The sequence below is a fragment of the Helicoverpa zea genome, chromosome 11 (assembly GCF_022581195.2).
Source record: "Helicoverpa zea isolate HzStark_Cry1AcR chromosome 11, ilHelZeax1.1, whole genome shotgun sequence".
NCBI classification, from domain to species: domain Eukaryota; kingdom Metazoa; phylum Arthropoda; class Insecta; order Lepidoptera; family Noctuidae; genus Helicoverpa; species Helicoverpa zea.
Genome location: NC_061462.1, coordinates 2,410,651 through 2,424,674, shown reverse-complemented (window position 1 = coordinate 2,424,674; position 14,024 = coordinate 2,410,651). Strand labels below are relative to the sequence as shown.

General features: G+C 39.3%; 1 protein-coding gene across 1 annotated transcript in view; it reads left to right on the top strand.

Annotated features, from left to right (window-relative positions):
- LOC124634258 (CCR4-NOT transcription complex subunit 6) overlaps positions 1-14,024 on the top strand; it is a 151,213-nt gene that overhangs the window by 130,364 nt on the left and 6,825 nt on the right. Inside the window, exons 5-11 of the mRNA XM_047169725.1 lie at positions 3,176-3,244; positions 8,074-8,231; positions 8,449-8,603; positions 9,139-9,290; positions 11,747-11,971; positions 13,035-13,206; positions 13,587-13,726. Coding sequence (XP_047025681.1) covers positions 3,176-3,244; positions 8,074-8,231; positions 8,449-8,603; positions 9,139-9,290; positions 11,747-11,971; positions 13,035-13,206; positions 13,587-13,726 — 1,071 coding nt within the window. The remainder of the gene's footprint in view (positions 1-3,175; positions 3,245-8,073; positions 8,232-8,448; positions 8,604-9,138; positions 9,291-11,746; positions 11,972-13,034; positions 13,207-13,586; positions 13,727-14,024) is intronic.

Genomic DNA, 14,024 nt, shown 5'->3' with positions numbered 1-14,024 from the left:
AACGAAAACAGTTCTATTTTATATTACTTTATTTGTTTTTTAACCTCGCATAAAAATAATTCACGTGTTAACTTGTAAATGAATTATTAACCTATGCATAGCGAACGTCGAACAATTCGATGGATTAATGGACAATTTGTCTCGCATTATATGTGGTACGTGCCTATTGAATGCACAATACATATCATACATTAATGTCACATTACGAAAATGGATAAATGCAACAGCATCATATAAATGTCCAGAGTGACAGCATTTACCGGAGTTGTGGAGTCAGATCACGCAGACGACATGATATGCTCGGGGACTGTATTTCTGTATTTTCGCTTATAAAATAATGCCGAGAGACAATGCCGATGAGCAAACGATTTAGTCACGTATGCGCTAAGAGATCCTTTATACGAAGCGTGCGCGACATACTGAAAATTATTTTCTTATATCAATGCGTTTATAATCAAAATAGATTTATTAGTTGGTGTTTTTTATAACCAAGAAATAAGATTCAATTTAGTATGTGGTCTAGAATGCGATGCAACAAGGGATACCGGTTTTTGCACGATCGGCTCCCCGGTGTCTAGCGAAGATACGATAGTCAATGGACTGAAAATGTTTTGCATGGAATTGATTAACCCCGTGGCGTCGGGGCTTTTGAAATCACTTCCTATCTTATTATTATGCCTTTTATGTAATATATTTTATTCGCTGAGATTCGATAGCACGATAGAACTAAGTTCTGCTATATACTTAAATCATCTAGGTGAACCTTTGAACGTTTCAGCCTTGTTTATTGTCGTCAAAAATAACTTTGACCATGTATGTACATTTACTTCATCTACATACGTTGTCCGTGACCCATACGAGCGCATTCCATGTTCTAAACTTCTGATATGACAGATAGTCGTTATGCTAATATTCAATCTGATAAAGAATGCTCCTGTTTTGCAAATGTCAAGTCGTATGTTACGAGGGGCATTCTCACGGTAGCTCTCGAGAGAAGAACAGAGAAAGCCTTATCTCATGTATCGGAGCGCGAACAATGTGAAGAGCGTGTCGATGCTTATCACTGCCAGCCTATCTAGTGGCTGTAGTGCATTCGACTTTCACTCACCGCCGCCGCCACGCTGCCGTGTCGCTCCTAACACCACTTTGTTTGTGCCTGTCTTGTCTTGTTAGTGTTGTCGGAAATTGTGACGAGGTGAGGAGAATCGATGACTTATCGTGAAAGTTGTTTCAGCACGACACTTTGTTTTTTTTGCTACGTTTGTGAGTCGCACGCAACCCGAGATAGGTACAACATTGTTTACCTCAAAATATGTAAAGTACGTCACTCCAGAGGCAGGCGGAACAGCTTTTTTAGCGTTTAATATTCAATAAGACATCCATAAACGTCCATTGTGTCGGCATGGATTATGGGTGTTGGTGTTGGGGAGCCGCCGGTTGCGCCGGTCGCGCATGTTAAAGCGAGCCTGTCGTGATTTAGTGCAGGGCCGCTCGTACGCAGCCCACGGGCCTAATTACAAAGTGTAATGAGGCGACGACAACGCCCGCGCTCGCGTCCGCCCGCGACTTCGCTTAACCGCCCGCCTCCTGACATACAATAACTAACTTGGTGAGGCGCCTCCCCTAGGTTAGAACTTTTATTCTATTTACAAGCTTGATTAGCTGATTTACAGACAACGCTCACAAGAAATAAAACGTCTACAGGCAGGTAATCTGTTGAACGTACGTTTAGTCCGTTTAATGTCTAAAAAGGCAAAGTGTGCACAAAATACGTGTGCGCACACACTCATGTGCGTACACATGGCACACACTCATAATAAAAAAGGAATAAGTATAATACTCTGATCAGCAAGTCTATAATTAAACGTAGCGTTCAATTAAGACTAAGAACTTTCCTAATATCCATATCTAATCTAGGATCAAATCGCAAACATCAATACAAGACCCCGAAGCCCATGTTCGAGTTAATATTTTCATTACAACATTCAATAGATAGTTATCTGAGCATCAAAAAGCGAGCACACTGTTAGTGGTATAACCCATTACATAATTACACAGCGACAGGCGTTTTCATTTATGATTTACGCACGAGTAGCCGCGGTCCGTTGCTACCACTCAACTTTGGCAAAAACACTCTGCAATACCATTACACTTAATTTTGCATTCGAATGTTCAACTTATCTCAAACGATTTAGTTTCAACCGTTTTTTGTAAGTAATCAAGTCTTTAAACATACAAATAAATTGTCATCTATATTCCATTGAACAATCAATCAAAAACAACGTAAGATAACCATCGCCTGTCTGAAAGCAATTTAAGCGAGCTTAGTCCATACATCAAGTTATGTAAATCGCCATCTTTTTTTCATGACCAAATGTCGTCACATGGTAAGTGATGGACATACAAAATTCTGTTCTATTAATCTTCATTGAACGGCATGAAATACTTCGATCATCTTGCCATCAACATACATGACACGTCCCGACGGCAAATATTAATTTCTTTCAACAGTATCAATATGCTAATTAAATTACTGAACTGGTTCCAGTGACAGGCATAAGTTTTTAATTTAGAAGGAAAATTAATTTGTTGAGTGGGTAGTACTTTTCTGCTTATTTAGCATCCTCAACATATTTCCGTTGTTTGTCCTATATGAAAAGTTTCAGACATGTTAATTGTATTTCCATAGATTTTCCGAGGCGAGTCATTAAGTTTTTGCTCGGAGCAGTATTTGCAAATGCGGTTCCGATACCGTTGTGGTAGAGACCGCCGCACGCTTGTTGATTTTTCGCTCGAATTGATGTTTCGTTGCGTATACTACACAGAACAATAGAACTAGTTTTTTAGGTGTCTTTGTTCGTACAGCAATGTAGATAGAAGATGTTAACCGACACAAATGAAGTGGGAACTTTTTGTTCTCGCCGTTGAAATACTAGGTGTGGGGAATCCGCCACTTCTGATAATAGCTTTCAGTAATGAATATACATGCACGATTTACAATTTGAAATGATATCGCAAACTTTTTGCGAATGCATACAAATACTTTATTTCATCCACAATCCGTTTCAGATATTTTGCTTTTATTTTGTACCTAAATCAAAATCGAATATCTTGTGCTCTGCGAGATACCTGCTTGTTTTCTGAGATAGTAAATGTTCTTTTTATTTTGTTTCAGTTTCTGCCACTCTACCGCCACAGAGGCCTTGGATACCATTGACCCGACCGAACAGGACGCGTCCTACTTGTAAGTACTTACCTATAGCAACATATTTACCTCCCAATTAGTTCTCCAAAACAAATATTTACCATAACAACATGAGTATGCAGTTACGGCTCCAAACATTAATTTAAACGATACCATCGCACTTACGCCTTTTTATTCATCGTAGTAATACGATTCATAGCCAAGAACGGCGCGAGATTATTTAATAGCGATAACAAAAAGCTTAGCAACAAGTTCGTCATTAATAAAGTGTCATAGTGGCACGTATGGGCGCGGCGCACGCGGCCCGTCTCATAAATAATCAACCAGAGACCGCCCTACCATTGCAACGGTAATGTTTCCACCCATGGGAGACCCCAGGGATACTTGTCTGATCCTGGTTCGCTCCTAACTTGTTGTCTTTCATCCGAGACCGTTACACAGTTAACATTTGAATAATTTCAAGAGGTGGAGCTTCCTCGTCTGCTATAGATTTATCTTACTATTTCGCTAATCAAGTTAGGCCCTTAGGCCAATCTATATCTGTATACATATTACTGTGAATATGTCCCTCTCTACCACCTATCTGTGCTTACATTTTCGGATAGTCAATTGAGCGTTTTAATAACATTTTCTGCTATATCTTTAACATCTATATATTCCTACTTGTTCAGCCGCATTACCCATATAACCGAGATGCAATGTGATTATACCAAGATTATCTGTCGCGGAACGAGATAAACACACTGAATAGAAAATCTTTATTCAATACCACTGCAAAAGCATATATTCTCATAGGTTTTTTTCGTAAAGCACTTTATTACGCTCGCTGTTTATTTTATGGATTTGTAAGTAAGAACTTATCGTGAGGAGTGTGCCTGCGGAGTTTAGATCCCGTCACGCGTTCCTGGCCGGCACTCATGCCGCTTCCCGACGCACGATGCGCGTACCCAATTTACATAAATCAAAGCGGACGTTCGAGCCTAGCAGGCATTCGAAGACCTTACACCTATTGGCAAATAATTAATATCGTTGCACATATAACATTCCTGATTTGTTAAAATACTTGCAACAACTGTGTAGACGGTGCATTGCGTAAATCAGACCAGCCAGCCGTCAAGCTGGACACTTATACAACGAACGACATTACGCGTTCGACCTTTTGTTACATGGTGACTACTTAGTATTTGCTTAAGAATCGATCGACCGTGAATAGGAAGCGATCTACAATACACCTAGAAACCGATTCAGCCGATCGCGCTTAGTCGCTCTCATGGTCAGATTACACGGGAAGAGAGGAAATGCCCTTCGTCTCGCCATTCGCGGATAAACAATGCACAATGAGAGACATTGGCTGCGACCTCCTCGCATCCGTGAACTCACAGATCCCGCAAAAATGTTATATTAAAACTGGATATCTTACTCTCTTCAGACAGTGCATAAATCACATGGAGACGTAAACAAGCCTCCCAGACGACAGCCGACAAACCTTGAGACTCCTTCGCTCTCGTAAATGCGTTGTATAAAAATCAATTGATGGCTGCGAGGTATATTGCTCCGAGATTGTGACAAAATATATTCCAACATGGCTTGTGTTTACATTCCGGACAAAGTAAGGTCTCTATTGTTCATGACTCAAACTGTTATACGAGTGCCTTCAACCTCATACTTCGTACAGTTGTTTTCTTAAACGTTTGATAGGTGACCTTTCTAAGTCAGTTTATGTAAAAATTCATGAAACAATAGACGTTTACAACACTTGAATAAATAATTCCTATGTCTGTCGTGATACAAAATGCCCACGTAATGGCATCGCCAATAAACAGACGGCTGTGCGCCTCCCCCCATTATATTCAGATGAGATGCGATAGCTAACTGGTTTATTTCTTTTTTTATTGGCAACATAAACACTAGAGTGAGATGTTCTGATCGACACAATCTCGCAACGTAATAACTGTTCACACCATCTCGCCTGTTCTTAAATCATGCACGTTTCGCAGACTCCGAGGCTAGCTTAGCCGTTACCCCTACTTGTTTGATTAATGTGTGTTCATGATTTAGCGAATGCATCTTTGCTCTCTACACCTGTCAGCAATTCTGCAAGAAATCTCTGACTCTCTACACATTCGATTTGATACATGGCGTCCATCTCAACTCGGAGACCTCCAGGCTATTTGTCATTTTCACTAGTATTATGTTCTATCTAGAGTGTTCTAATCGATGATATCCGTAATTGTAGTAAATAGAGCCAATAACTGCTGTCATTCATTGTGCAGTTATGATTAGCTTTGATTGGTGCTTCATTATTATAACTTTATTGGGAGAAAGGAAAATACTTTTAACTTCGTTCGGAATAAAGATGCACCTGTGATTATTGTGAAAGTGTAATTACCTTTTTAGAAAAATACAATAACAGAAGGACTTTCCCATACAAACTACACACAATAATAGTTATACACTTTGATATGCAAATTGTGAACTCAATTACTTGTGACTCATGTTCTGAACTTTGCAAACCTTACCTTTTTGTTCCTTCGTAAAATCAGTCTATGATAAGTAAGTATAGTAAGTAATAAGTCATAATGAAAGCTTAAACATCAATAGCTCCTATCGGCTGAAGTCAAATTAGAATTCGAGTGAAATCGCATGATTCGCTCCTATTAGCTGAAGGTGAAATCCATGAAGCAGTGCGGTCGGCAACAAGTACCGATGTTACATCTCAACTCCCACTAACAACATCTTGTTAGCACCTATTGAGACTTCTTACGTCATATTGTCGATCACATCGGGCTCTGACCGAGCGTGATCTAATGAGTTCTTTATAACGCCAATCCAAATAGAAATCTTTGCATAAATACCTATCTACTCAAATCGATTTTAATGAGCTGGATTCAGGGCGCAAAAAAGGTACGTGTTGATCTCTCACGAATCATATTGATATTAGCAGTTATTTCGGGAACGTGACTATAACCTTCCAGTCTAACAGTAACTATCGCTTCTCATGATTTGACTGCTGGAGACCGAACACACTGAACGCGAGTTGTGTGTTCAGTGTTCATGTAGGCATTACGTGCTACATGAGTACATTACGATGTTCGGGGTGAAGGTGAAAAGCGGCGTGTTGCGGTGCCGCGCGAGCGGTGCAGATACCTGGCGGGTCGTCGTGACATGCCTTACTAGTCGGCCGACTTCCGTCGCCACGCCTTTTCCTTTTTACTTTTATATTTTTACTCCACGCACTAGTAAGTTTACTTTACAATACGCATACATGACATCTTTGATATGCCCACGCTTCGGCGCTAAAACCATAACGTACAGCGCACAATGGTCATAGCTATCAGGAATATTGTAACCACACGCAGTTAGTGTCACCTTCTCCCATTGTTTGTGCTTCGTACACGTACTATTTCATCATCGTCGTCGATTTATTTGAAATGAAGACACGCGTCCACATGTTCGACAACATTACCATTTATTATTGTGTTGGTGTGGAGCTTTCGTTTCGCCCGTAGTTCCTTAAACAACGAACGATTATCGATGCGTGTATTGTTTCGCGACATTTGGCATGTGCGCCGCGTCTCGCGTGCTCGCATCGGGCATACAATGGACGTATTTGAAGCACGTGCTGCGGCCGTATTGATCGTCGCCGAGTGTCGCCAGGTGACTTTGACTTTGTGTCGATTAGCATGAGCGCGAGCGCACCGCGCGATCGTTATCAATTTGTCCGGAGTACGGCTCCGCGGCCGATCTCCTCGCATTGTCTTGTCCTTCCAGCTGTCTTGTGGCCGTCAGCGCTGCTTTGTCTTACAACCTCCACTCCCGGTTCTTTGTCCGTTGATTGACTGGGACCGGCTCGATTAAATCTAGATAATTGCATCGCCAAGGTCTTCCACGAAGTTGACATTTAGACGAGCGGCCCTCATCGTCCTGCGCAGCGCGCCTTTTGATTCGCGTAATGAGACGGGTGCGAGCGCGCCGCGTCCGCATAAATCTGAGATAATGGTGTGGAGCGTGAGAGAGCACGGTCGTGCCACCTTAGTTTACGTAATAAGTGGATACGTTGAAATGAATCCGTCGCTGTTAGCTCGCGGAACGCTTATGATGCCCAATTTCCTTGTTCCAACCAGTTTGTATGGGAACATTTCCGTTTTAAATGAATGTCTCCATTGTGTGGAATAGCTTCATCACATATGTATGAGACATCCATGTTCAATTTGTGGAACGTCACAAATCAGTGCAAAATCACACCGAAACTGGAAACTATTGACTATTTTCAATTTGCGACCTAAAACAACAACCGTGAAGAATAATCGAGTGTGGTGTGTGGTCGGAGCATCGTCCGCCGCCGCGGCCGTCTGTGAGATATGATTAGAAAAAGCAAAGCCATTGTGTCGCGTGCCCGCCGCATGTGGAGCGTAATACGAGTCTCATTTTAATTGGAACATTTTTTATCTGTCACGCGAGTACCGCGGACACTGGTAACAAAGTGTCGGAGCCAACTAATTGGCGGGTGATGCTCACCCAACATGGTGTCGTGAGATAAACGACGCGGCGACACCGACGTTGAAAGAATTACAACTTATTCACAAGCATCTTCGTTTCGTGTTTATGTACTGCCGTAATCTAACGTTACCTAGAACACTGATATACGGTGCTGTCGAAAATTAGGTCTATCTAGAACCTATTTATCCAGATATAAAGATTTATTGAAGCGGAAAATAGTTTCTGACCTCAGACTAAATAGTCCCGTCCAGTATTCAATCAGCACTGTTTTTGTCGACTCATCCTACTGTTCGTCTCGTTTTTATAGAGAAATAAAATTATATCTTGTTTTAGCGTCTGTACAAATATTGTGTGTATTTGTTTGGCAGGTATATTCACAGTGATGTGTTACAACGTGCTATGTGACAAGTACGCGACGCGACAGATGTACGGCTACTGCCCCAGCTGGGCGCTCGAGTGGGACTACAGGAAGAAGGGCATCCTCGACGAGATCAGACATTACTCCGCCGACATCATCAGCTTACAGGTTGTTAATTATTTTAATTACTGTTAGTTTGAAATCTTTGTATTTAGTGTCATCGTATCGTATGTTTTGATAAAGATTTGAGTTGACATGTGTGCCGTTTCCAAAATGAGTTTTAATGTTAATGATCATGTTCATTAAGAACATTTTACTTATATAGTATTTCTCTTTTATTGTGTTATTACAAAAACCTTAACTGATACTGAACTTTTTTACTTAGGAAGTGGAAACAGACCAGTTCTACAACTTCTTCCTGCCAGAGCTGAAACAGGACGGTTACGACGGTATATTCTCACCCAAGTCCCGAGCGAAGACGATGGGCGAATCTGAGAGGAAGTATGTCGACGGGTGCGCCATCTTCTTCAGATCTGCTAAGTATGTTCACCATTTTATACATTTTTGTTTATTTTCGGAAATATTTCGAATTTTCGATTAGAATGTAGACGTAAGGGCCATTAGAGACATTGGAATATTAAATATTTTGAATATATAAAACCCTACATAAATTATTTGCGACAAATGAAAAGGTAATCTTGTCTACACAGGATGAGGGATCCTCATTATTAACACATGTTACAATCACACAATAAACACTCAAATGTGTAAACAAACCAATTTGTGTTTTCCTGTTAGAACACAGAGTGAATAAAAACATTTAATAATTTACAATTATGACTATAAGCTCTCGGATTTATCTTCATAATAGCGACGATGTTGATACGCCCCCACAACATATCGCTTACCTTACGCATAGGTTATAAGTCAATACACTCTTTACTGACTAAAGAAAAGAAAAAAAAAACTCAAGCTTATGACTTCATTCCGTCGCGCCGTTTATGAAATGTGCCAATAAAATCTTTATTTGTTCTATAAAAGATGTTAAGATCTCGATGTCAACTTTGTATTTCAGGTTCGCGTTAGTGAAGGAACATCTTATAGAGTTCAACCAACTGGCAATGGCTAACAGTGAGGGATCAGATAATATGTTAAATCGTGTCATGCCGAAGGACAATATAGGGCTGGCCGCCCTTATCAAGACTAAAGAGGCGGCTTGGGAAAACGGTGAGTACATAATTGTTGCATGCGCTTTACTGCAGGTGGCCCTTAAATCGGCGTTGGGATATTATAAAAGTATGAGTTTTGGAAATATCCTTTTACTTTCCTACGTACGTTTCCCATTCCTCTCTATCAGCCATCATACCAGCATCCACCCCCTTCTTATTTGTGTCTACTTTCGAGCAATCGATCCGTATTTTCTTTGGTCTACCTCTGCCACTCTATCTATTCACATTTTTGTAAAATCAATAATTAATTTTAATCTCATTACCAAGATACATTTTTCAAAGGCATCATTTTTAATTCATATGAGCCCAAAACTAATTTTGACTCGTTAATGGTTTAAGATTTAATTAAAAACGCAGTATAATATGCATTAGCTTTAAATTAGAATATAAAGTCTCGTTAACGTTAAAGTTATTATAGTGAACCGTTCCCATTAAAAATTCACTGGATGAAAGCGTGGATGCTTTAACTAATACCGAAATTCTTAACATTAAATAAAGTATGAGCGGACGCTTACGCTCTTAGCTCTTAATTGAGCCGCTGACGCAAACGTTGTAATTTAAATATGAATTTACGAGGGCTCTTTCGCCACTCATTCTCATAAATATATAACTCCACTGCGGCATCGCCCTGCGTCTGAAGCGAACCAACAAAAAACTTAAGTAACAGGCGAAATTTCACCGTCATCGGATTATGTACGCAGGTACTCCCATTTCCGTCCGACCCCGGCATCGCTCGCTCCGTGGCCCAACAACTTTGCATACAATTCGTATCACACTAATAAAAAATAAAATTTTATAGCTTCATTTAGATTTAGCAAAAAATATTTGTAGAAGCATCGACCGTCGCGAATTTCTAAAAGTGTGCGATAAAAAGCGTGTCCGTTTTTATGTCATTCTGTCGTGTAATTATCGGATGTCTATTAACCTGAAAACCACAGTCAATTTCTTAGTAAGTTAGTACTTTCTCTGTACGTGAAACACGTACGTACAGTAGCCGATGAGAATAAAATGACTTTATATTTGTTTAGCTTTTGCTGTCAGAAATTAGATCGACACTAAATTATTATATCGATCGTGAGTCATAGTTTATTTCGGGCTATGAGGTTACTTGCTAAGTAATTCAAAATAATTGTTGGTATCTACTTTATAATAATATACCTACTTACACTTCTGACTTAATTGATCGGAGAAATTAAATCTCTAAATTTTTTCATTACATACCGCACGTTAAAAGTGTTCCATACATTAATGCACGAACCTGCGTCAAAATATACACCCATGTTCATAAAGTATATTTTATTGCATAAACAGAAAGTTCAAGCAGATAAAACAGCACTATGTAGGCATGGGTCGCCTATCTACTCTGCCAACGTGAATACTTTCCTTCGATCGGCTTTTACTTGCGCGCCTTGATAACTAGCTAACGTTAAGGGTGGTTTAGACTAGTGCGACATAATTATTAACTGTGAATTAGATCACTTTTCATAATTAACCTTGCCAATTTTTTTTTATTAACCGTTATTCTATAATCCTAGGTTTTAGTTTCCTAGGTTTTTCATTTATTTTTGAACGTAGGTATCTCTTTCATCAATATATGTAGATAAAACTTATCAACATTGTCGTAATCATTGTTCGAGAATTTCGGATAAATGTTCGATTTAATTACACTTGACCAAAATATTATCAATCATAACTAATTTTACCTGTGTAGACGCACCCTTGCACTCTGCATTACAAGCCCGGACCCACCATTAGTCATTTCATTTTACTTTTACTCCCAGTTAAACGTGGAAGTAAGATATTTGCTATTAAGTAAAGTGCGTTCTAAAGTGCATGATTATCGTCGCAGCGTCTGAGATGCCATCGGCGTTTCTTACTTATCGCTTCATAACAGTCGACAGGAATGAATTCCTATGTCCTGCTGCCAGACAAGATTAACTATCATTTTCAGCCTACCTCTTGGCTATCCAAGGCAAACACAAATTGTGTCTTCAAAATTCAGGTCTATAGAAAAATTCCACAGTTAATTATATTTAATTATATTATCTGAGCAAATAATCGCGAGAATTATGTAATAATTTACATGTAACGAGATGTCTTACGAGGTTGTACGATAGTGAACACGTGTGTACAAATTACCAGGAATGTTTTAAGTATGTATTTAATTTGTCTTCCACGCAATTTTAGTCGCGAGATGAGTTAGATTTTCATTTGAACATGTAGTTGCGCGAATTTGACATGTAATTTACTTAAAATATTGTTCTTGTAAACTTATATAGGCTTTCGGAATTTTGTACGGAATTTATCTAACAATAAATTGTATTTTTAACGGATTTCTCAAAATGCTTGTATTTGTTTTTGATTCTACTCAATAAAATTTCAATTTCGCTCCCCAAAAATGTTGTCAACGCAAAATTTTCCCATAGCCTAATTACTTTTTTGTCAATATTCCAGGACTACCAACAGACTCATCAATGCTGGGTCAGCCTATCCTAGTCTGCACAGCTCACATCCACTGGGACCCTGAGTTCTGCGACGTGAAGTTGATCCAAACGATGATGTTGAGCAACGAGCTGCGCACGATACTGGACGACTCGGCGCGCACGCTGCGGCTAGCGGGGCAGCGGGATAACGTGCAACTGTTGCTGTGCGGGGACTTCAACTCGCTGCCTGACAGTGGTGAGTGATGACGGCATGAGTAGGCTGGTCATACCATCATACTGAACAACAGCAGTGAATGATAATTTGTTAGTTTGAGAGGGTGGAGAGATATACACCGAGGAAGGGTCCCACTCTCTCCTGGAGTACGACCCTGACTTGCAAATAGAAAGGTTTGTTAGCTAGCGTTTTAAATGACCTAGCCATCCTAACGTAAGTAAGAGAAAGTTTTCTTAGTAGACTTATTCAATGGTAAAAATGAAGGATTCTCAAGTGGACACGAAAAAATGAATTAGAAAAAAGCTGTATGAAGTATACACTATAGAATATTAGAATTAACAATAAACATAAGTAAATGTAAGCCACCAACTAACGAACTCTCACACCTCAGCAAGACAGATTTATCGATCTGTTTTCCTGCAGTAGGTACACCAGTAACTTAGCCACTTTATTCGTCTGTTCGTCTTTTACGAGTGTACCCGAAACAATGATGGGCCCGATATGGACTTTACGACTTTAGCTAAGCCTACGTTTAGTTTCGATTACTAGATTGAACTGGATATACCTAATGTTTGTTTTATAGCATAGGTGGGTCTACAAATCATTCGATTAAATGTTCTATTTTGAGATTTTTGGCTATAGTGTTCAGTTTTTTTTATCTGCATGTTTTCGGTCATGAACCTTAACTTATTATAAATGCTCAATATTATTTAGATTTTCTGTACAAAAATAGAGCTCTCTCTATTTTTGCTGTGATGAACGTCAGAATTCTTTTGCTGGATCAGTACTAACTTATTATATTTATGATTCTTTTTTAACTTTGTGTCTTGTAACAACTTTTTAATTATTACTGCGGTGATTATGTCCAAAGCTACAACTGCCTTTAAGGGCAGCAGTTTATCCAAAATTTCTAAGTAAAAGCCAATCTGGTCTTTAAGACCCTAGGTACGTTTCTGAAAGTTTCTTCTATATTTTTTTTATACATTATAGTTTTTCCACACATCTTCCAAAACCGGACTTAGGCGTTCTCTACCATCCAACCTTTAGGTGAAGGTATTTTCATAGTTCTTACTTCGTATTACAGGTGTGGTGGAGTTCCTATCCTCCGGCCGCGTGTCTTCGGAGCACCGCGACTTCAAAGAGCTCGGGTACGCGGGCTCGCTGCGCCGCATGGCGGGCACGGAACATGAGTTCACGCACAACTTCAAGCTGGCCTCCGCCTACAGCGAGGATATTATGCCCTATACTAATTATACGTGAGTTTTGTACTTTGCAAAGAATTTTGTTGAATTTTCTTGTGGATATACAGGAGTTCGGAAAACGTTCGATTGTAAATGTCGTGTGTAAAATGTGATAAGTATCAAATATGGTTTAAATATGTTTTTTGTAAGAGTAAAATGAAATCACATAAGTATTAGATTTCAAATTAGGACATGTTGGAAGTGTTTTGCTGATGAGATGCTCAGAACAGTTTTGTAGAGAAAACTGTTTCTGCTGACCAAAGCGATCATTTAAATATCTTATCAAAGTATAAATTTTTTATATAAGATAGAAAGTCGGTATAAAAAATCGAAAACAACGGCAGGTTTTTTATAGTTTTGCGGTATAAATCTATTAATCAATACTTTCCTTCCAGGTTTGACTTCAAGGGTATAATCGACTACATATTCTATAGTAAGCAATCAATGACTCCCCTGGGTCTGCTGGGCCCGTTGTCGCAGGACTGGTTCAGAGAGCACAAGGTCGTCGGCTGTCCACATCCGCACATACCTTCAGGTCAGTTGTTTAAAGAAAACACGTAGATTTTTTTTTTAATTTCAATCCTAACATTAGTGATAAGGTTCATAGTTTATTGGCAGATTTTTAGGAGATGGAGAAATATTTTAGGTGATGCAACTTTATCTGCGTTTTCTTTGCGAAAGAGTCCTAAGTCCTGCCCCCCGGAATGTAAATTTAATTTCGTTATTCCGTTTTATTTGCAATAAAAGCATGTTCTGTTTTTTTAATAACCTTTTCTATCTTTTCCCTAATTTAAATTGCACTGTTGTTCATATTCATGACATAAGGTACAATA